Source organism: Dryobates pubescens, chromosome 11 (assembly GCF_014839835.1).
Source record: "Dryobates pubescens isolate bDryPub1 chromosome 11, bDryPub1.pri, whole genome shotgun sequence".
NCBI classification, from domain to species: domain Eukaryota; kingdom Metazoa; phylum Chordata; class Aves; order Piciformes; family Picidae; genus Dryobates; species Dryobates pubescens.
In genome coordinates this window covers 12,781,443-12,805,844 of record NC_071622.1, presented here as the reverse complement: position 1 = coordinate 12,805,844, position 24,402 = coordinate 12,781,443, and the positions used below count along the sequence as shown (strand labels likewise).

Below are 24,402 nucleotides of genomic sequence, written 5' to 3'. Positions count from 1 at the left end.
CAGAGGTGGATGGCTGGGTCTCGAAGAGAAGTCACATTATGTTTTCTGTATGAATGTTGTATTTCCTTATGTCTAAAAAAAATACGAAAGCTGTGAGAATTTTATTGTTCTCTTAAATGTGCATGAAAAAATATTCATGACTAACCAGAGGATTCCACAACTACTATTTCATCACCTTGGATTTGTGTAAGAGCATGAATTTTGAGTAAAATTATGCTGTGCTTCTGTATAATTTACATTTCTCTTCTTCATGAACACATAATGAGTACTGTGTCCAGTTCTGGGCCCCTCAGTTTAGGAAGGATGTTGACTTGCTGGAGCGTGTCCAGAGAAGGGCAACGAAGTTGGTGAGGGGCTTGGAACACAGGCCCTATGAGGAGAGGCTGAGGGAGCTGGGGTTGCTTAGCCTGGAGAAGAGGAGACTCGGGGGGACCTTATTGCTCTCTACAACTAGCTGAAGGGGGATTGTAGACAGGCAGAGGTTGGTCTCTTCTCCCAGGCAGCCAGTACCAGAACAAGAGGACACAGTCTCAGGCTGCACCAGGGGAGGTTTAGGCTGGAGGTTAGGAGGAAGTTCTATACAGAGAGAGTGATTGGCCATTGGAATGGGCTGCCCTAGGAGGTGGTGGAGTCACCATTACTGGAGGTGTTCAGGAGGAAACTTGACAGGTGCTTGGTTACATGGTTTAGTTGGTTGGGTGGTGTTGGATGATAGGTTGGACATGATGATCTTGAAGGTCTCTTCCAACCTGGTTTATTCTATTCTATTCTATTCTATTCTATTCTATTCTATTCTATTCTATTCTATTCTATTCTATTCTATTCTATTCTAAAATAGATGTTGCCCTTTTATAGCAGTTTTAAAATAGCTTCTTTATGTAGCTGATTCCAGATGCAGAAGTAGATCCTAAATCTTTGGTGCTAGAGATTAGAACTGACTGTTCTGTTTTCAATGTCTTCTTCATTAGGCATAGAACAAGAGTTTCACTTTTAAAGGATTGCTCAGATCACTGCTTTTATATTTCTGGTTCCTAAATTGGGAAGGTCCATAATTTGCGGGGTTGCTGGGCTGAAGAATTTTCATTTCTCAGATTCATTCTTCCTATCACAAAAAACCCAGCATGTGGTGACTTGTTGGAGAATATATCAGAGAATTCTGTACTTGAAAGTGTTCAGAATCAATAAACTTCCAGACTACTGATATTCTATGCTTATTAAAATGAGTTTTCTGGTTTTAAATGTCCACCTTTATTTGCATGCTAAAAATCCATCCTGCCCTGACTAGTTACTTTCTTAGCCCATTTGATCTCCTTCTCACACCTAAAAATCAGTTCAGTTTCAGTTAGCTGGTTGTTCATTAATTTTTAATTTTGAGGGAGAAGAGACCTCCTTTAGAAAAGAACAGAAGGCTGAAAGCAGAGAAAGCACTGAACCCTGATTCATATATTAATGGGACTTCCTCATCATACTCTCTGTTCATAATTTCTAGGTAATGGAAACTGGAGATGGTGTTTTCAGGACTGAGATATATATATGTGTGTGTGTATACATATGTGTTTGTGTGTATGTGTATATATATATATATATGAGTGAGGAGAAAGTTCTTCACTGAGACAGTCGTTCACCATTGGAATGGGCTGCCCAGGGAGGTGGTGGAGTCACCATCCCTGGAGGTGTTGAAGAGAGGATTGGACGTGGCACTTGGTGCCGTGGTTTAGTCATGAGGTCTGTGGTGACAGGTTGGACTTGATGATCTTTGAGGTCTCTTCCAACCTTGGTGATTCTGTGTGATTCTGTGAAATGTTTTTCTCAATATCCTGTATTGGGGTCAGTCTCTTCCTCCAGGTAACTAGTGACAGAATGAGATGAAATTGCACCAGGCCTGAAGTTGCACCAGGGCAGGTTTAGGTTGGATATTAGGAAATATTTCTTTACTGCAGGAGTGGTCAGGCATTGGAACAGGCTGCCCAGAAAGGCCATGGAGTCACCATCCCTGGAGGTGCTCAAAAAATATGTAGCTGTGGCACTTGGAGAGATGGCTTTGTAGTGAAGTATGTAGTTGAAGTAAACAAAAACATAAAAGTGATCATTCTGCAGGCTTATCTTCCCCAGTAGCTTGTTGCCAACAGTGGATTCATGGGACAGACTGTCAGAACAGTAGGACTCTTTATGTTTCTTTTTTCCACTGGCAATTTGTGTCTTGGGTGCTCTCTGAGAAAGAAGTGGTGTCTCATGTTTAATGACTCTGTATGGATTGTTATTCCATGGGTTTGTCCATCATCTTTTGAACACATGTAAGGTAATAGCCACAGAGATTTTCTCAGCTTAATTATAATTTTGCTTGCCTTGGACCTGTCACCTGTGAGGTTCCTGTGTTGGAAGGCATTTTGGACACTTGGTACCTCTTCACATTCTCCAAGCCACTCATGAGCCTACCTATCCATCATCAGCTGTCTATTTTCTTAGTATATTTTTCTCATCTCATTTGGAAGCCTCCCATGAGCCCTATTACCTCTAAATACCTTTCTGTCTCTATTAACTCCTTTTTGAGATGGAGGGACCAGAGTAATGCATAATATCAAAGGTGAAAATACATCATGGAGTTATACCGTAGAATAATGGCATTCTCTGTTTAGATCTCTCTTCCTTTCCTATTAATTCCTTCCATTTGGTGTATTTTTTGACCTGTGCTGTGCACTGAGCTGATTATTTTCTTCGAGCTGTCTGCAGTGACTTCACAATTCATTCCTGAGCTGCAATTGTCAGCTCAGAGTCTATCATTTGTATGTAAAATTGATACCCTTCTCTTTATGCATCAATTTACATTTATCTGCATTGACTTCCATTTACCGTACTCTAGCCCAGCCTTCAGTCTCTTACGGGCCTTGTGAGGTTCTTTCCTGTAAAACCCTCTCTCTAAAACCCTGAATAATTTAGTAGCATGTTCAAACATTGTCACCTCACACTTCACCCTCTTTTCCAAGCCATTTCAGAGCAGACCGACCAGCACGACCCCAGCAGAGATCGCTGGTGGAACATACTATTGAAATGAATGGTTTTATCATGTCCTCTCTAATAATGATAAAGATGTAAACTTCAGTAAATCCAGATTACACAGTTGTGAGTAGACCTGAAGAACAGAAAGTACAAAGTAATTCCTGATAAGCTGAGAAGTGAAGCTCTTATTGTGGCCATGCTGTAATTCATATGGATTTTCAGAGCTGTTCTGGTGCAGAGTTTATCTTGCCCTCTTACAGGAATCAACTTGAAAGGGAAGTTCCATTATAGTTCTTCCTATTTTAGACTCTGTGTAGCTTATCAAAGTCAGTAATTTTTGCCACTAAAATGTTAAAGACAGTCCAATTCCTTTTTTTTTGGTTTAACAGTTGACATAGAAAAGTGAGCTGCTCTGATAGGTAGGCATTTCTCTATTAACAATTGATACAGCAATTATGAAGGTGTTTCATCTAGCTCTGTCCTGACCTTTCAGTACATTCTTGTAAAAATTTGACATCCCTGTCCACACAAAGCACAGGATGGGAGACAAGACTCAGTGGTGGCTTGCAGGAAGAACTGGGGCAGAGGGACGACCCAGGAGCTGGGCTGCTTACAGAGAGGGAGAAGGAAAACTGTGGTGCTCACATAGGGTGGTCATTCTGAAATCATTCATGGTGGGTTGGTTGCCAGATTTACAGCTCGTTGTTGTGCCCTATGAGACATGCAAATGGGAACGTGGATACCTGGGAACTAAACCAGTATGAACACCGAGAACTAAAGCCTTTGAGATCAGGCTTTGTGCACTCTTGGCAAAAGATTAAAGGTAGGAGCTGTGATAGCTGTGGCACTTTTTTTCCATGTGGAAAATGCACATAGCTCCCACTTTGATCATTATAAAATGATAGATAGAAAACCATCACCTTTCTTGGAATCCCATGAGCCTTTCACAAGTACTTCCTCAGTTTTTAACTGCATGTCTTTGTACACACACACACACACACACACACATACTATAGTGGTCCATATATTCCTCTAATTTGCTATATTTCATTTGATTTATAAAGGACTCCCCATCAAGATCTTCAGTATCTTCCTACAGAATTCACAAAATAGAGATAATTTCAAGTCACATTCTATGTGGTTTTATTTGCTTAGAGAATATTTTTGCATTAGCCACTTCTCCTGAGGTCAGTGGACCCCCACTGTTGTACATCTGAACAGATCTGAACTGCATCAGTACCACATGAGTGAGCAGACATTTCATGGATTAGAAGACCAGAATCAGAATTTAACTGTGCTTAAAGACCAGATCATCCACAACATGGAAACTGAAGCACAACTAGTATGTGTTTATCCTAGGGTGTTCTATTCAGTGTGCAAGTTACTGCCTTTTAGGCCCTTTCTAGTTTTGAAGCTGACTTCAGTCAGGCCCCTCTGAAGAATGATAAGAGAGTGAAGTTCACATTGCAAAAAATCAAAATTCCTCATCAGACATGAATATAAAAGCCTCTGCCCTTGTGAGGCCACATCTGGGGTACTGTCCTCAGTTCTGGACTCCCCAGTTCAAGAGAGACAAGGAACTACTCTCTTGAACTGGGAAGTCCAGAACTGAGGACGGTACTCCAGATATGGCCTCAGTTGCAGTGGGGGCTACAAAGATGCTGAACAGACTGGAGCATCTTTGTGAGGAGGAAAGGCTGAGAGTCCTGGGCCTCTTTAGCCTGGAGAAGAGCAGACTGAGAGGGGAGCTCAGCAAGAGCTAAACAGTGGGGAGCAAGAGGATGGAGCCAGGCTCTTGTCAGTGATGCCCAGCAACAGAAGAAGGGGCAACAGGCACAAACTGGAACCCAAGATGTTCCATCTGAACAAGAGGGAAAATTTCTTTGCTGTGAGGGTGCTGGAGCCCTGGAGCAGGGTGCCCAGAGAGGTGGTGGAGTCTGCTTCACTGGAGACATTGTGAATGCTGGGCAACCTGCTGTAGGTGACCCAGCTTTAGCAGGGGGTTGGACTAAGTGATCTCCAGAAGTTCCTTCCAGCCCCTGCCATCCTATGATTCTATGATTTCTGTGATAAGTAAGTTGTACTGTTCAATGAGGATGCAGAAGTATTTAAAAATGGCAGGAAGTGTAAGAAATTCCCAAATGCAAACCTGAGTGATGGTTCATTGTTCTGCTCTGCAAAAGGAGTTCTGGAGAACAAAAAGTGTTGGATTCCAGCTGATAATTAAGAGAGTTTTGGTCAAGTTTTGGATCTTTTTATTAAAACATTTTAGAGACCTCTTTTTAAGCAGGTCTCTTAGCCCTGATGTAAAAATCCTAATGATGGTAGTAGACCATATCTCTTGAGAACCTAATCCTGTAGTTAATTTTCCTCATTCCTAAGAACTGCACAATACTTATAACCTGAATTCACCTACTTTTAGCCTCTAACTACTGGATCCTATTACAACTTTTTAGAATTGAAGATTTTATTTAATAATCACTCCATTTCTTTTTTCATAAGCCCAGATCTTGCCTAAAATGAACCAAACCTGAATTTCTGTAAGGGACAGAGTTAGCTCTTGGCTTATGCAGGGAAGAATTTAATTTTTTTTTCATTGACAGTGCTCTGAATTATCTGTCCTCTTTTGCCCAAAAGTCACCAGTGACTCTGCCCATTCATCTCCATGCTTCTAGTTGGTTCTTTTCACCTGCTTCCCAACACACAGAGCATTATTTCCTCTCTTCTTTCTTCCCTTTTAAATGTTTTGAGCAATGTTTTCATTTGCATGTGGAAGATAGAACATAATGTTTCTAGAATATCACATTTAGCAGCATATGTTTTAATTAATGGAAACTCTTGAAAATTTCAGGGGAAAAAAAAACCTTTTAAAAAAAACAGCAAAAAAATCCTTTGCTTTAAACCATCTCACCCTACAAACATACAGAACATACAGCCTGCTGAGGTGCTCATTTAACCTGTGATAACTGATCAGCTTTATGATGTTCCCCTAAATGCATAACAACAATCTGGATAATAAACCAGAATCTCTGGAACTGCACCCTCAGTACATTTGCAGATGACACTAAGCTGGGTGGGAGTGTTGATCTGCTTCAGGGTAGGAAGGCTCTGTAAAGGGATCTGGATAGGCTGGATCAATGGGCTGAGGTCAATAGGATGAGGTTCAGCTGAGTGCCAGGTGATGCACTTGGGTCACAACAACTCCATGCAATACTCCAGGCTTGGGACAGAGTTGCTGGAAAGTTGCCCAGCAGAAAAGGACTTGGGGGTGCTGGTAGACAGCTGGCTGAAGATGAGCCAGCAGTGTGCTCAGGTGGGCAAGAAGGCAAACAACATCCTGGCCTGCCTTAGCAAGAGTGTGGCCAGCAGGAGTAGGGAAGTGATTGTGCCCCTGTACTTGGAACTGGTGAGGCCACAGCTGTACTACTGTGTTTTGGGCCCCTCACTCCAAGAAGGACATTGAGGTGCTGGAGTGTGGTCAGAGAAGGGCAACAAAGCTGGCAAAGGGTCTTGAGAACAGGTTTGGTGAGGAGCAGCTGAAGGAACTGATTATTTAGTCTGGAGAAGAGGAGGCTGAGGGGAGACCTCATTGCTCTCTACAGCTCCCTGAAAGGAGGTTGGAGTGAGGTGGGGTTCACTCCTTAGTATCAGGTGAAAGGATGAGATTAAATGGCTTGAGATTGTGTGAGGTTTAGGTTGGGTATTATGAAAAACTTTTTCACTGAAAGAGTGGTTAGGCATTGGAACAGGCTGCCCGGTGAGGTGGTGGAGTCACCCTCTCTGGAGGTGTTCAGGAAACGTGTGGACATGGCATTTGGACGTGGTTTAATGGCCATTGGTGGTGTTAGGTCGATGGTGGGACTTGATGATCTTAGAGATCATTTGCAACTGAAACAATTCTATGATTGTATGAAATACTCCTTATCTCAGGCTCAATAGAAATGCTGTAGCCTCCACCTCCTCAGAATCCTGCTCTGTGGACTAGTCCATACAGATTTTAATCTGTAAAAACAGTGTGTTGCAACCTGAGATGCTTACATCAGCTGTTGGACTACCACCTGTGCTAAACAGCTTCTATTAAATGCCACTATGGGTGGGGTGTCAGACTGAATGAAGTTCATTTCTTTTTCTTATTTTCTCTGCTTTTGGTAGTAGTTGCCTATATTTCTTCATGGTAAATGAAAATAATTTTCCTATTTTGACTATTCATGACCATAACATTTTAATTCAACCACCCTGTGCTACAGATCTTTTATTGCCATTAGCATTTCCCAAGTAACAAGTGATAGGATGAGAGGAAATTACCTCAAGTTGCACCAGGGCAGGTTTAGGTTGGATATTAGAAGAAATTTACTGGCCAAAAGGGTTGTCAGCCACTGGAACAGGCTGCCCAGGAAGGTGGTTGAATCCTCATCACTGGAGGTGTTTAAAAGACGCAGAGATCCGGTGCTGAGGGACATGATTTAGCACCAGCCTCGGCAGAGTTAGAGAATGATTGGACTCAATGATGTTAAAGATCTGTTCTAGCCAAAACTATTCTATAATTCTGTGTTTTCTTCTTGACATTCTAGACAAATGATTAGATCTTAAACTGCTTGCAGTTAATGTGGTTTAGATCCGTGGAGCTCCTCCCAGCACTTTAAATTGCCTCTTTTCTGTATGTGCGGTGTGTGTGGAACCTTGCTGCCTGCTCCCCTCAGAAGTGTGCTTTGCTCTGTTACCTGTCCCATTTTATAATTAGGCAATTCCAAAACCAAGCAGCATGACAGCATGCTTCCCAAACCACAGAGCTAGGAAATGAAGTAATACCTGCTAGGCTGTCTTCACCCAGATGGCAGAGGCACCTGGCCTACTGCCTGCACAGGCAATTTAAGGTGGGACATCATAGCGTTTTCCTTACAAACGTGCAGTTAATTTCTAGAAGCAATTAAAATCTGTGTTTCTGACATCATCCCCTCCCTGCCCATCATCTCCAGATTTAGAAATGCCTCCTGAGAACACAGTGCTGGAAATTGCCAGTATTTAAATTATTTAATTCAGTCCTGCATGAACTGTGCAAAGCTGGGCTGTGGCTTCTCAGCATCTCAGAAGCTGCTTGCTGCTCTCTCCTCACCAGCAGCCCGTCGCGATGTCCTTGCCCCTCTCCCATCCATCACCTGGGAGGGTTGAGGGTCTCTTGCCATACCTGCCCATCTTGTAATTGCTCTGAGTCTCTTTGCATTATGCAGAAGCAGACTGAATCCAAGTCATTATATGGGCTGGCAGGCCAGGTTCTTCCTAACCAGCAAATGTTGGAGGCTGCAGTTCATATGCTGTAAGCCTGGGATTCAACAGCCAAAGCCCTCAGCCCTGAATTGATTTAAGGCAGACGTGGAGGGGGAGCTCAGCTGTCCAGCCGCTCACTATTGGCTTCTTATTACGGCATTCTCCCCCGAGAGGCTCTCTGCATGCTCATTCACCCCCTCCTCCTCCTCCCAGCCCCCTCCTTGCCTACCCCTTCATTACTGATTCACAGCAAGCGGCAGCAGCGGCAGCCGCCACGCTTGTCACGAATCAGAGATTGCAATGAGCTCATCCTTTTCTCTTTGCAGCTTCAGAACTGCCCTGGCTTTATTGCTCTTCTTGCTGCTGCTGGCTGCTCTCACACCCAGCCCCAGACACTGAGCCCTGCACGCTCTCCATTGCCTTCCTCCCATCCCAGCTTGCCTGTGCTCATTTTCTGCCATTTTCCTGCCTTTTAAGGGACATTTTTAGATCCATGTTTTCTCTGGTTTGTTTTTCAAATCTACTCTGGACTCTGGCAGAGCCAGCAGGGTGGATCATATTTTACCTTGATTCTTAGCAAAGATGCTTTCCTCTTGCTGAGTGACCGACGGGCGTTGCTGTAGGCGGCCATCCCAGCCCGTTTCAGAGAGCCGAGCCTGGCTCTCCTCCTCTTGCACTTCTTGCAATTGCTGTTCAAAGCCGCTTCTTCTCACTCTGGATACTTATTACTTGCTGCTCATGGAAGAAGGGGTACCTTGCAAAACCCCAGCTGCCAAGCTCACACCACCTGTCAAAAAGTCCCAGGACATGCATGACGAGAGAAGCAAGCTGGTGAATGAGTATGCATGTCGAGTGCTGGAACTTCTGGGGATGGGGCATCGCCTGTTTGTGCCTCGACTGCTTGCGGTGAGATCACGTTTTCTTGACATTAATCCCTTGTGAATTTGCCATCTTCCCTCCTAAACCTGCTCCCCCCTCCATAACACACTGAATAGAGGTGTGAGTGATCTGTTGTTTTTGCTCTTAGCTTCTCAAAATCATCTCACTGAGTCTTTCTCTCTGCTGTTAGCTTGGGAGGACTGCACACTGGTCCTGCTAATGGGGATTGGTTCCACTCCTTAACTAGCTTGAAGGGTTCACAACCAGGCTGCATTGTAAAATATCTTTCCTAAAGCCAGGAATGCTTTTGTTCTCGGTCCTCTAATGATTCCAAACAAGCAGCATGCCCTGTCTACTTCAAGATACTGATGGCAAGTGTATCAGTGCTCAGCATTTAGAATTTTATACTTGTGACATCAAAGGTTAGTTTTAAACATCCTAAAAAATCAAACCTTGTTGATGTATTTTGGTTTTCTGCTCTTTCTGTGTTTCATTTTGAAAAGGCAGTTGAGGGTATGTAAAAAGTTTAAAATATTTGTGTAGAATTATCTGGGAAACAAATTGTTAAAGGTATTTTTATCTGTCATGGCAAATGCTGTCTGTCTGTGAAATGGCCTGGAATCGGTGTGGCACGTTAGAGTAGAGAGAAGCACGCTTGTCTCCTTCCTGCTGCTGTCCAAAGCTGACTCTAATCCAGAGGTCAGTACCTAGTCCTAGCTGTGGCTGCTCTGGGCTGCCTGCAGCTCAGAGGATCATTTGGTTTCTAGCCTTGTACACCAGAATGTCATTTTTACATGATGCCCATGAAGAGCTCTTTGCTGATCCCAGCCATTCCCCAGTGCCCTGTGCAGCCCACTGATAGACACAGTGACCTCTCTCGTGTTTGTGTGGTGGTACTGAAACCCATCTCTGTGTTCTGCAGTACTCTCACACACATGCATGTGCTCTGCATATTTTAAGATGTTCAGAGTGAAAAAAAAAAGGTGGGTGGCTGAACCAGTGTGTCCCCACACTATGAGGTGTTAGATATAAACAAGAAGATTCACAAACTCTCTGGGTACTAGGAACATGCAGGTGAATTTGGGTATCCATAGTCACTTGTAGAATGGAGTCTAGTGGCTAATAACGCGTGGTTGGACCCATTCTGTGTGGCAGCATTGGTCCAGTTTCCTTCCAAGTGTACCTAAATGCTCCTCCATCCCATCCTGCTGCTGCTGGTCTCCTGGGCAAGGACTGCCAAATCATTCTGGATTGTTTTGTGATGAGCTAGCTCTAAAGAAAGCAGAGGCAAACCCACTGAGCTCTTTTTCACTCGACTGAATCAGGCTTTGTATCTGGCCCTCCAGATGGAGACTACCAGGAAATTTAGCATCCTTCATCACCCAGGCAGCTTAGCTTCACTGAGTGATATAATATCCTTTAGTAGAAAAGGGAAAAATGAGAGGAGGGGGAAAGGGAAACCAAACAAATAATGCTTGGATTATTAGAGAGTCTTGACTTGTGGAGCAAATGTGATCTCCTGTCAGGTTTTATTAGCTAAATATACCTCTTCTGACAGCTATCCCTTCTGACGTGAAACCCTTCCGTAGAGGAGGAGAGACTGTTTTGCTGATGGTTGTTTTTTGTGGCTGGTTTGGTTTGGTTTTTTTTCAAATGAGAAATGTCTGAGAACCAAGAATTCGTACTTTAATCAGAACTGAAGCTACTTCAGAATCTCAGTGTTTCATAAAATTACAACTGGATTCTTTTTTACATGCATCAGCTTCTCCCTCTGCTGTGGTTTCAGGAAGCAATGCCTGGGAGGTTCCGAATATGCAGAATATGTGCCGGATTAGTGTTTCCTGAGAAGCACAGAAATGCCATCCATAACCTTTATGCCAGCCTTAGCAAAATTCAGAGCACCTACTCACTGCATCAGGCAGATGCCATGATGGGCAAGTGAAGCAGCACTAATTCAGACTGGGTTTATTCCCTTCGGGATGACCAGGGGTTGGATGAATCTAGTAGATTTTGATTTTGCTCTTATCCACGTTGGTAAGTGTTTTCTGTGGCAGAATGAGCACCACCTTTAAGTCTGGAGCTACATCTAAACACAGTGGTGACATTTTGAGCAGGGATACTACAGGGTGTGCACAGGATTATTGCTATGTTTGTGGATGCCAGCTTGTTGTGCACAAAACCAATGCAATTTTTTTGCTGTAACGCTTTTGTACCAGCGTTTTACAGAGAGCACATATAGGGAGAGATGTGTTTGCCAGTGTGGCTTTCCCAGCAACAAAATGGCCATGAGCAATGCCACTGAGAGGAGTCTGCTATGTATCACGTTAGAATGTGGGTGCTGGGGGGACTGGAGTATCTCTCCTGTGAGGAGACGCTGAGAGACTTGTGGCTGTTTAGCCTGGAGGAGAGCAGCCTGAGTGGGGATCTGATCAATAGCTAAAGGATGGAGGTCATGAGGTCAGGGCTGGGCTCTTCGAAGTGATGGCCAGTGACAGGACAAGGGACAGCAAGCACAAACTGGAACTCAGGAGGTTTCATTTGATCTTAAGGTGAAACTCTTAACTTTGAGGGTGCTGGAGCCCTGGAGAAGGTTGCCCAGGGAGTTTGTAGAGTCTCCTTCTCTGGAGAGATTCTGAACCCACCTGGACATTGTGATCCTGGGCAACCTGGTCTGGCAATGTGCTTTAGCAGGGGGATTAGAGTAGGTGATCCCAAGAGGTCCCTTCCAACTCCCACCACGCTGTGATTCTAGACGTGCATGACAGCGTAACTGCAGCAGAGTAGATTTACCCACCAAACTTTCTCAGGCCTGAATCCCAAGTTTATCCACCTTTGCCCATCATGGCGATACAGAAGGTCCACTTCATTCTCCTGGAGCCATCAAACCAGTATCAGGGCTGTGGCTCATGTTGAAGGGCAGCAGTCAGGCAGCATACAGCATTGCAGTCTTGATGCTACCAGTGGGAGAGGTAGAGTTGGCTTGATTTTGCACTGCACATCTTCTCAAGGGACCTTCAAACCATATAGCTGTGTGTTACAGAATAAATATTCTGAAAAAGCAGTGTGAGGATACTTGCAAACAATTTAAATTAACCAGGAGCAAATTAAATAGTGGAGTAGAGTATGGCCACGTTCTTCTCTGCCATTTACTTGGTCTTGTCCCCAATGTGTTCATTACAGTGTAAGAAAGGCAGTTTATATTCAATGACATTCTATAGACATCCTAAATATATATGTACAGAGAATTCTGTGGAAAGTTGTCATTTTTATGTGTTTGTGTGGAAGAAGGAGGATTAAATAAAGGCAGTGTAGTGTGCTTAATCCAAATTTCCTTCTGCTGTATTAGTTCTCAGGTGGGAATAGGAGTTATAGAGGATATAGTCAGTAATAAATGAGACTGCAGAATTAATAATTGAAGACAGAGAAATTAAATTAAGGAAAAAAGCCAAGGCTTTGTCCTTTGCCTTAATCACATTTCCCTACATGTTTTAGGTAAGGAAGCAGTAACATTATTTACTTTCAAAGAAAAAGAAATCACAATTAGCTTCATTTCAGTCTCTTAAATTCCTTTTCTGCTTTTTTGAATATTTGCAGTTTTGCAGGACTTCACCTTTAGATTGGAAAGCTTCCCCAGTACCTCTGGGAAAGGATTTTTCCTTGGTTTCAACTAATCCAGATAAGATCATTTTTAGGAACACATTGAAATACTTCAGCAATATGGGACATTCAAAGGCAGATTTAGTCTAACTCTGAAAGGGAAGCTGAGACTTTAGGACATGGTTCTCAGTGAGTTTCCTCAGCTGCTTGGATTTTAAAATGTATGTTAAACACAACTATAATTATTTCAAAATTACATAGAGAATGAGGAGGAAGTGCCCCAAAGTCCCCGAGTGCAAGAGCTGTAGTGCACTGCTAAACTTTAATTAATGGCTCGTTAAACTTACAGATGGTTTAGTGAAAGAGCTTGTGTTCCGCAAGCTGAGTGACACCAACCAAGAAATTTACAAATCTCTGCCTGTCAAACAGCTGCCAAAAGGTGCCCGAAACATCTTTATGATTTATTGATTAAAATCACAAAATGTCAAGAAATGTTAATCTTAGGATACCACCAGTGCTGCATGCCTGTTTTGTAGGAAGGGGACCTTTAAAGGCCACCTAGTCCACCCCCCCTGCAGAGAGCAGGAACATCTACGACTAGAGCAGGTTGCTCAAATCCACAAACAGCCTGGCCTTGAATGCTTCCATCTGCCACCTCTCTGGGCAACCTTGGACCACCACCATCAGTGTAAAAAATGTCTTCCTTATATCTAGTTAAATCTCCCTCTTTCAGTTTCAACCCATCATCCCTTGTCCTGTCACAACAGGCCCTGCTAAAACATCTGTCCCCAGCTTTCTGATCAGACCCTTTAAACACTGAAAGGCCCCCAGAAGGTCTCCCTGGAGCCTTCTCTTCTCCAGGCTGAATAACCCCAACTCTCTCATCCTGGCCTCACAGCAGAGGGCTTCCAGCCTTTGTAGCATTATTGTGGCTTCATGTAGACCTTCTTCAGCAGGTTGTGTCCTTCTTGTCTGGCGTCTCCATACCCAGTGTATGTGTGTATATATATGCATGCACACCTGTGTACATACACATGTATGTACACACAGATAACCTGAAGAAGTTCAAGTGCAGAAAATATTCTAAAGCACACAACCCAGGTAACGTTGACCTCAAAATGTCACTTTGGTTTCTCGTTATTTTCATAGTGGAACTAACTTTTTGATCAACAGATTAATGAAATGACAATACTCAGTAGAGCAGTAAGAGCTGAACACAAGAGGCTCTCCCACTCCTTTTATCAAATGATGCAGCATGAAGGTCTATAGCTTTTCATAACTATCATCTGAGGTTGGCAAACTCTGTCCCAGAAGTCCTCATTTCCATGACCCACCATTATTTTTAGGGTATTTTTCCTAGGCTACAGATTTTTCAGGGTTGAGAAGTCAAAATAATTATGATTTTATAAAAGTCATTTGTATTTGGGCTATTCAAATACCATTATAACAGTGATCCAAGCAGAAGCCTGGGAGAATTAAATCTGAATAAATGTTTTATGTGCAATTGCTGGTTTGCTGACCTATTTGCCTCTTTTTTGGTGTTTAATTTTAAATGAAGTGCTATGAACTCTACGGTGCATGTGCTTTTCTAAAGTTTGGCAGGGTAATTGAATTATTGATTATTAACATAACTAGTCTAGTGTCTAGTTAGGACCTCTAGGAAAAATATTTGCTCACGATTAGGATAGCTCAGCTCCTAATAAACTGCTGAAACTTTGGCAAAAAGTGTGTTTGGTGTTTGTTTTGTGCTGGCAGCAACTGTCCAGAAGTCTTAATTGCAAACACCCTCCTACTCTGTTGGAAGCATCTACCAGCCAGCTTGCCTTGGAGATCACCCATTGCAGTGTCTGAGCACCTTCTCTGTAAAACCACCGAACAACAGCACAGTGGATTCTACTGACTGGATGGTGTCTCTTTCCAGCTGGGGTCATGGCTGTGTCCATGGCTGGGTTTTGGAGGGCAATGGGAGAGGCTGTCATGGCATGAGGAAGAGGAGGGAACCGGAGAGCTTATCTCCCAAGAGGGCAAATTTGCAATGTAATAGGGAAATCTGTTTGTGTAGTGATCGCAGCTGTCAACATCACTGAGAGGGAAGGTGAGAAATCACTTTCAGCTAAGCTGGTGAGCAAACCATTTACTGCTTTTGGGTCAACATTACCCATCTGAACGTGGCCCAGAAGCAGCTTGGTTGCCAGCATGGGTTTTGGCAGCAGTGCTGTGTGACAAGTTGGTCCCGTCACGCTGTATAAATTGTCGATCATCTTCAATATCTCAGCATGAATGTGAAGTGGTGGTCTGCTCCCAGGTGTGGTAAAAGCATATCTAACCTCAGTAAAGTCATCCAGGAGAAATATGTTTTTAGAGAGAGGCTGTCTGGGTGTGTTGGCCTTAGCTGCACTCAGGAGTGGATCTGATTCATTAGATACCAAACTGCAGCAGCTTTCTGTCAACGCTACATTGGTCTTGTCTGATTGAGCCTCAGCCAAATAGTCCTCCTGCCAAAATTTTGTAGAGAGAATCAGATGTGATAGTTTGTTAAGCTGGACATTTCCCATCAGCATCCCAAAGGCAGCTTTTCTTGTGTCCCTGCAGTGGTGACCCAGCATCTTCTTTGGCTGTGAATGAAGGGAGGAGCAAATAGAGCTTGGGAGGACTCTTGAGGGTTTTGATGACAAGATTAGATAATCATTAAAAATGCTGCAGCTGTGGGGAAATGGAGCCACTGAAGCTACTGCAGTTGTGTTTGGAGTTTCCTCACTCTTCCTTTGTGATTAGTGTAACAGAAGCTACTACACAGTGCCCATTAGGGTACATGGCATAATCATCTCCACAAATACATAGAGTGATAGGGAAACAGTGCAGATTTTGTCCTTATAGACTTGTGATTGAGAACATCAAAGGACACACTGCTGTGCCAGTTCCCAAAGTGAAAGATGGGGCACGGAGCAGTGATGATTATCTGTGCCAGGGTGGCTCACCTCTGAAGTCACCTCATGCTCTTCCCCAGTCAGACATAGTGGATAGCCATGACAATACCTCCTCAACTTCTGTTGCTGTTCCAAGTTTGGTGTATAATGTAAAATCCTTTCAAAGATGCTTCTTCTTTGCCTCCACCAGATAAAGTTTGGGTCAGTTGTTGGGTTTGGTAGGGTGTTGTGGCATTTTCAGGAGAAATGTGGGTTATGCCGAGCTAGATATGAGTGTTACTGTTCTGTATCTGCAGCACCACTTCAGTTTGAGGAAAAATACGTTTGTACTTCTAAGGAGGGCTTTTACATAGTAGACATAATTCATAGAATCAATCACAGGATGGTTTGGGTTGGAAGGGACCTTTAAAGCTCATCTAGTCCAATTCCCCTGCAGTCAGCAAGAACATCTTCAAACAGATCAGCTTGCTCAGAGCCCAAAACAACCTGCCCTGGAATGTTTCCAGGGGTGGGGCATCTACCACCTCTCTGGGCAAGCAGTACCACTGTTTCATCACCATCAGTGTCAAAAAATTCTTCCTCATTTCTAATCTGAATCTCCTTCTTTCATTTTAAACCCATCATCCCTTGTCCTGTTACAACAGGCCCCGCTGGAAAGTCTGTCCCCAGCTTTCTGGTCAGCCCCTTTAAACACTGAAAGGCTCCTGTAAGCTCTCCCTGGAGCCTTCTCCAGGCTGAGCAACCCAAACTCTCTCATAGAAATTACGTTCATGTAAATTAATTATATGTAGAACATAATATCTATAGAGTTATTTTGATGTAAATGAAGAGGAAATGCTAGTTTGTAGGGTGCATGGGGAAGATTTTTGAACAACAGTAAAATTTTCTCTGCGTCATAGTGATAATGATATTTAGTTTTATTTAGTTAAACCAAACGTAACACCCAAGAGAAACAACAGCATCACTGCACCTCACCTCTTGTGCCTCACAGTTCCTCCCATTTCTCCCTGTGTAGAGCCAAATCTCTTGTGTTTGGCTGAAGTGTGCTTCCTGGAAAGAAGTTGTCTCAAATTGCAGACAGATGTTGAGTGCATGAGAAAATAGTTGAGAAGCAGGCTTTGAAACTCTGTGTATGTAATATACCTGCTGTGTACAGCAGGGCAAAGAGATGACTATGGGTGTTTGCTACTGATGAGACAGCACACCTGAAAATGGTGGTGGTGGTACCTGAGCAATTAATTCGGCAATGTACCTTAAACAAAGGTTGCTGTGCTGCTCTGGAGGTGTTTGTAGTAATGCCATGATACACAGTGCCGGTCCCTGTGCTACTGGGTCTGTACGCTGACATATTTTTTGTTCACTCTTTCTGGGTTAAAGATCTTGAAATTCTGTTTCTGAGATGATGTCCCAAATACCTTGCCTGGGCACAGTTTCTATTCACCTTTTAAATAAGCTCTCCTGAGGCTGAGTATTTCATATCTGCTCAATCTGGTGGTGTAGTTCTGGGTACATCCACAGATGAATACATTTGTCCCTGTGAATCGTATTACTCCATCAGCAGCAGAGCTGGATTAATGTTGAATGCTTAACATTTCCTGACCTGTTTGGCTTGATAGCACACTGAGAGCTACAGTGGTACGAGAGATGCAGCAATAAGCATGTAAAACATTTTCTGGCACACCTTTGAGAAATTGTGTCACAGACTTCTGCACATTGACTTGCTGATGCCTCTTAAGAGTCATGTGCATTAATGCTTCTGCCCTTCATGTCTGCAACCATACGTCTATATATACGTTGTCTTTTTAGGGCACCATTAGGGGAATCAGCAATGGTCTAATGCACAAGCTCTCTAGAAAATACTATAAATTCTCCCAGGTTTTTGTTGTTTGCTTGGGCTTTGTTCCTCTCCTCACTGAGTGACAACTTGACAGGCTGAGCCAGAATCCTTTTCTTACCCTGCAGGTATATGAGGATTAAATACATTAATGTGTTACAGTCCTCTGATGGTACTGCTCTGCCTGGCATTCCTGGGATGTGCTGTAGCCTCTGTTTTGTTTTAGGAGAGGTGTGTTAGAGAGTTGATATCAAGGAGGACACTAATGTGAATATTGGTGGCTTGGAAGACATTCAGTAGATGGCAAATGCAGTAAAAGAGTATGACTGCATGTTCTCAGCACTTACAGTGCATTCTTCTGTTTAACTGCAGACCTCAAAAGAGGACCTTCTACAAGCTGATTTTGAAGGAGCTTTAAAATTCTTCAGGGTTCAGTTGCCCAAGAGGTACAGAGCTGAAGAGAACGCCAGAAGACTGATGGAACAAGCTTGCAACATTAAGGTAAGGACAGACTTCATTTCCTCTCCTTCACTCAGGAGTTTTACTGGAAAAGCAAGGTGCAACCATTTGAATGCCAGGAGGATGTGGGAAGGGAAGTAATGAAATAATTAGTTTATTACTTTTTATATATAGTTGTGTACTTATACACACATGGGGTTTTATATTGAAGGAGGTAAAGCACTTTGCTTTTCTCCCCTTGTCTGCATCAGTGCAAGCTGATAATTGGAATGGAGAGCTAATGCATGATCAAACCCATTGAATTGTTGGAACTTTTCATTCCTTAATCAATTTATAAACAGTGATTACACTAAACCAATTAATCAGATGGATGATAATCCTGCAACCAAAGGTTTATTTTGACCAGAAGATACTTATTTTCTGAAGCATTACTGAATAATACATTGGTATTGGGGCAAAAACTTAGTTTCTTGGCCTATCAGACTTAGCAAGACAGAGTATCTTTGGATACTTTATTCAAGTCAAAAGGCTCCTATGAACATCTGGAGCACAAATATTGATCTTGTAATGGATGATGGCGAATTAGAGGAGCCTGACTGTAAGTTTTTGAGGGTGGTTGGAAATCCTCTGTTAAAAATGGCCAAAGAGGGTCATAAAGCTGACATTTGAGAGGTCTGCTATTCTCACTGGGAATTTTTCATAGAATAATATGATCATTTGGGTTGGAAAATCAAATCATCAACCCTAGTCTGCAAAGTCTACCACTAAGCCATTTTGTTGGATTCTGTATCGCTATGGATGGAATCAATAGTCAATCTTTTAAAAAAACCCTGCTTTTGTTAATTATTGCAGTGGGAGCACTGATGGGGAATGTTTGGTGCAGCCCAATAATGGGCTGAGAGCATCCCATCAGAAAGAATACCTGTCTAACACTCCCACCTTTTTTGTGTCTCTCAATATATTAATCTACTTCTGTGTTGCTTCATTTCATGGTTTATTACATGAGGGCTTTACATAGTGGTTAAAACTCAGATCAGATGGAAGAGTGGGGCTTGCTGCGGTGATGTTTATTCCAGACAGGAAAAAAAATGTATCTGTTTAACTTGGACATGGCACTTGGTGCCATGGTTGAGTAGTCATGAGGTCTTGGGTGACAGGTTGGACTTGATGATCTTTGAGGTCTTTTCCAACCTTATTGATTCTGTGATTCTATGAATTGGACTTGAGATTTGGGCTCTGCTACTCAGAATATTTGGGAGTAGACTAGTTTGATGTTTAGTGTTTAGTCCTTTGCTCAATTCTTGAGTAATTTAGGGACTTACCAAGTCAATAAAATGAGCTTTATATTTGTGTAATCAGTGTGGATTTTTCTGATGGGACATTAAAATAGTTATGGTACTTTTTGGCAGAGATATTTGTCAGTTTTCTAAGACCTGCCTTTCTCAATTTCTGGTGCAAATCTTCTGTGTGCCACACAATCATATTTATTTTTCATCACCTCTTTGCATTGGATAGGTGTGCATACGACGTGTCTTGTTTGGGAGGTATTGTTCTGTGCATCTAAGGCAGATGGTCAGTGCATGGTGCTTTGTGTGGGTTCAGCATGTGGGGCCTTTCAAAAGCAGAGAATACAACTCTGAGCTGTTGGCCTACATGAATGGGAAGGTGGCTGAAGGATTTGACAGTGCATCCACTGCATGTGTAGGATCTCATCTATCCTGAATGCCAGTCTGTAAGAGAAAAGGCCAGATGAGGACAGCAGACAGGGAATCAAGGCACACTCTCATCTTACAGAAGTACACAAGGACTAGCAGTAATTATTGGAATGGAGGGAGAATTCAGAGCTGAGAACTGGATTTATCAGGGACAGGAAAAAGTAATCTGAGTTACTTTCTGCTGGGTTAGTAACACCTCAGCCTTGTGAGGAGTGTAGGTGGGTTATTCTAATTCATTCCTTCATTCACATATAAGGCATGGGGGGAGGTGGGGAAAGCTACACTATTCCCAGAACAGTCTCTTGGTAATTAAGCTAGGAACAGTCTCTGTAGAGTGGGCTCTGAGCACAGGTAATTTATTTAAAACAAGGAAAACATGAAAGACTTCAGGAACGTTACGTGAGGGAACTCAGCACAAGACCGTACTGGAGGGGAGGATGCTCTTTACTTACAGTGAATCTCTTTTCGCTCATTTGTGCTCCTTCTGTCATAGATGCCACTCATACTGATAGCCGTGTAAGCACAAACACCAGCGCTTCTGTCTGCCCAGGATCACTTGTGTGTGATGAGGCTGAGGGACAGCAGCTATTAAGTCTTCATTATGTATCTTGGGTTCCTCTTGATTGATGAAAACAAACTAGGTTTTAGACAAATTGTTTGTAGTCTTCAGGAGTCAAGTGGTTCTCGTGGTGGGTTCGTCTCCCTCAAAAGCTTGCTTGCTGTCATTGCTCTTTATTCTCTGTGTCCTCATTGTGGTTGGGTTTGTGGCTTCCAGTCTGCTTTTCTGCTGGCATAAATGACATGCTGTAGCTCTGCTGCAGGTCTCCAGCTGGCTGGTTATCTCTGATATGGCTTCACCAAAGTAACAGCCTTCTGCTCTAGATGTAGCAAGACCTTTCTCACTAATTTGACTGCTGTCCTGGTTTGAGGTCAGATCCTCTCTTGCCCCTGAAAGGGGCAAAAGAATGACACACAAATGGTTTGCAGAAGTGGTGGAAAGTTTAAATGGAAAAGCAGTGTCTTTTACAGAAAGCTATAAGCATAGTGACAAAAGAAACCCAAAGCATGCACAGTCCCCTACAGCATACCCAAAAGCCTCCCAACACTTCCCTTCTCTCACCTAAGGGTATACCCAAAACCCCCAGGGCTCTTTCTTCCCCCCTGCCCCCCACTAGGCTAGTCTCAGCTGGCCAGGTCTGAGACTGCCCCTCCCCATTCTTCTCCTGGCATTAGGCCTAGACAGGACTAAGAGGCCTTGAGATACCTCCCCCACCATTACCTGATAGGGAGCATCTTTCATGGGAGCAGAGAGGGAAGACAGAGGAAGTGAAAGACTTTGAAGATACATTTATAGGGTGCAGGATATTATGGGTATGAAATATGCAGGTTCCTGTGTCCACCTACTGGGCTGGACACTCGGGAGACAGGAGGTGTAACCTATGTGGCAGCAACAGGAGGCACCCAGCCTAAACTGCCACAACTGAATGGGCTGCCCAGGGAGGTGGTGGAGTCACCGTCTCTGGAGGGGTTCAAGAGGGGACTGGACGTGGCACTTGGTGCTATGGTTTAGTCATGAGGTCTGTGGTGACAGGTTGGACTTGATGATCTTTGAAGTCTCTTCCAACCTTGGTGATACTGTGAACTGCTGTCACTCATGTCCTTGCTTATCAATACTTGCTGTTCTTGCAACCTTTCTCTGCATTGTTTCTTCTGGTGCTTTTGCATGCAAACATTTCCATTCACCCTTCTTTCAGACAGCTCTTAGTATTTCTGTTCCACAACCATACCAAGTGATTGTGTGATGCCTTGACTCTGTTAACTCGAAGTCCTGCTTTAAACTAAAACACACAAGGCTTGAGCTGACTTCACAATCACAGCTTTTATTTATTTGGATCAACTCTTCTCACTTTTGCAAACTAGAATGTCCTTAGAGAGGCAAATCTGAATCACAGGAATGTAATCTCTGTCTGGAGATGGCACATTAAATATTTGATAGGCAGAAGAGAAAATCACCTCGTAATGAAGAAGGTGATCAAGAGTCATCAACATGGTTTTATGAAGGGTAAATCATGCTTAACCAACCTAATAGCCTTCTGTGATGAGATGACTGTCATCATTTGAATGGTGGATGAGGGAAGAAGTGAGAATGTTATCTCAAGCATAGCAAGTATAGACACTGTCTCCCATCAGATCATTCTAGACAAACTAATGAAGATGGACTAGATAAGTGGGCAATGAAATGGATTGAAATCTGTCTGAATTTTCTTGGTTCAAATGGTTGTGATCAGCAGCAGGATGTCCAGCTGGAGGACCACTACTGCTTAGCCTCTTCATTAATGACCCAAATGAAGGGACAGAGGGTACCCTTAGCATATCTGCAGATGACACAGAGTTGGGAGGAGTGACTGGTGGAGTGTATGGGTGTGCTGCCATCCAGAGGTACCACATCTGGCTGAAGTAGGCCAGGAGGAATCTCATGAAGTTCAGCAAAGGGAAGTGCAAGTAACAGCTGTATGCACCATAACCTTCTGGAGGCTAGTGGACTGGAAGTTACCTTAACCAAAAAGGACTTGAGGGTCCTGGTGGGCATAGGGTTGAATATGAGCCAGCAGCGAGCCCCTGCAACATGGAAGGCCAAGTGGTATCCTGGGCTGCATTGGGAGGAGTGTTGCCAATGGGTCAAGGAAGTGATCCTTCTCTACTGAGCACTGGTGAGGGGTGTCTGGAGTACTACATCCAGGCCTGATCTCCCCAGGAAAAGCAAAGCATAGCTACAATGGTGAGAGCTTGATGAAGGGACATGAAGGTGATGAAGGGACAGGAGAATGTCTCCCATGAGGAGAAACTGAGAGGGCTGGGCTGTTCAGCCGGTAGCAGAGAAAGCTCAGGGGGATCTTTTCAGTGTAGGTAAATACCTGGTGGGAGGAACTGAAAAATATGAAGCCAGGCTCTTCTCAGTGGTGTCCAGTGAACAGACAAGAAGCAGTGGGCACAAAATCAAATAAACCCATTTATATTTATATGCTGATTATTTATTTGTTAATTCCAGGTGTGATCAGGCACAGGAGCAGGTTGCCCAAGGAGGTTGTGGAGTCTCCATCTGTGGAGAATCTCAAAATGCAACTGGCCCTGAGCAACCTGCAGTAGGTAACCCTACTTTGAGAGGGTGGTTTAGACAAGATGTTCACCTGAAGTCCTTTCCAACCTCAGCTGCTCCATGTTTCTCTAATTAGGCATTATAATCAAGGTATTTATTTGCAAACAGGGGCTAATAATTGCAGGAAATGCCAAAATAGGAAATTGCAGTCTTGATAACCATCACTCGGAGAGGGAAGGCAGAAGTTGCATGAGGTGCAGTTGTCTGTTTTGAATGCAGCAAAACATGTTCTGTTAAAAACCCCACAAACAAGACCCTTAAATGTGTGTGGAGGGGTTGTTTCTACTGTATGAATGGGCACTGTGTGTCTTTCAGCTGCTTCTCACTTCTGTATTAATACTTGCAGGCAAAACACCAGATATTTTTAGATTAAGTGCCATGGAGTATTTTCTTCACCTTTCTAAGCTAGCTACGAGGAATAAAAATAAGAGAACAATGATGGTGTGGCCAGGTTTCACGCTGCATCTTTCCCAGTGTTGCCCTTTTATTTCTTTTTTCCACATTGCTGCAAAACAAAACAGTTGTTTTACCATGTAATGATCTACCTCTACTTGCTTCATGTGTTTTGGTTTGGTTTGGGTTTTTTCTTGAGCTGTAGCTGGCATAGTTCTAGAGAAGGCAAATAAAAACAATGCATAGTGGGTTTCCCCCCTTAGTTTCATACCTTTTAAGTTGATCTCATTATTCTGCAGTGATAGTTTTATTGTCCTGTTTTTTAAAACAGAAAGAATGGTTCTGCAAATACAAAGCAAACAACAAGCTCTTATTAATTGAAAATGGTATGTGGACTGTGGTCGAGAATGTCTTGTTCAGGCAAGGCCTATGCATGGTTGCTCACCAAGTCTGAATTTTGATCTTTCGCTATAGAAGATGTAAAGAGACTGGCCCCATCCTCCTGGCACCCACCCTTTAAGTGTTTATTAGAATTGATAAGATCCCTCCTCAGGCTTCTCTAGGCTAAAAAGCCAACATTGGCAAAGTTTAGATATACTCAGGTGGAAGAGACTGAATCTGTGAATCTTTGACCTCATTTGGAGTACTGTGTCCAGTTCTGGGCTCCACAGTTCAAGAAGGAGAGGGAACTGCTATGAAGGGCTGTGAAGCTGGTAAGTGGACTAGAACATCTTTCTTACGAGGAAAGGCTGGGGGACTTAGGGCTTTTTAGCCTAAAGAAGGCTGAGAGGGGGATCTTACCAGTGCTTATAAATACTTAAAGGGTGGGTGTCAGGAGATTGGGGCCAGTCTTTTTTCAGTGGTGCCTAGTGACAGGACCAAGAGATAATGGGCACAAACTTGAACATAGGAAGTTCCATTTAACATGAGGAGGAACGTCTTTATTTCGTGAGTGATAGAGCACTGGAACAGGCTAGAGTCTCCATCTTTGGAGTCATTCCAAGCCTGCCTGGACATTGTGATTCTAGGCAGCCTGCTCTAGATGAACCTACGCTGGCAAGGGGGATTGGACTGGACAGTCTCCAGAGGTCCCTTCCAATCCCCATCATGCTGACATTCTGTGAAGGTATCTGCTAAGACATTTAGGGCAGACAGAGCCTGATATTGCACCCATTTCCC

General features: G+C 43.4%; 1 protein-coding gene across 4 annotated transcripts in view; it reads left to right on the top strand.

Moving 5' to 3' along the window:
* The window catches only part of RABGAP1L (RAB GTPase activating protein 1 like), a 277,604-nt gene that overhangs the window by 192,597 nt on the left and 60,605 nt on the right, over positions 1-24,402 (top strand). For 3 of the 4 annotated variants that reach the window (XM_054165303.1, XM_054165304.1, XM_054165305.1), the window contains exon 19: positions 17,872-18,000. In XM_054165303.1, the coding sequence (XP_054021278.1) occupies positions 17,872-18,000 (129 nt within the window). Of the gene's footprint in view, positions 1-8,513; positions 9,169-17,871; positions 18,001-24,402 lie in introns of those variants that run through there. The other variant, XM_054165306.1, reaches the window with a different exon arrangement.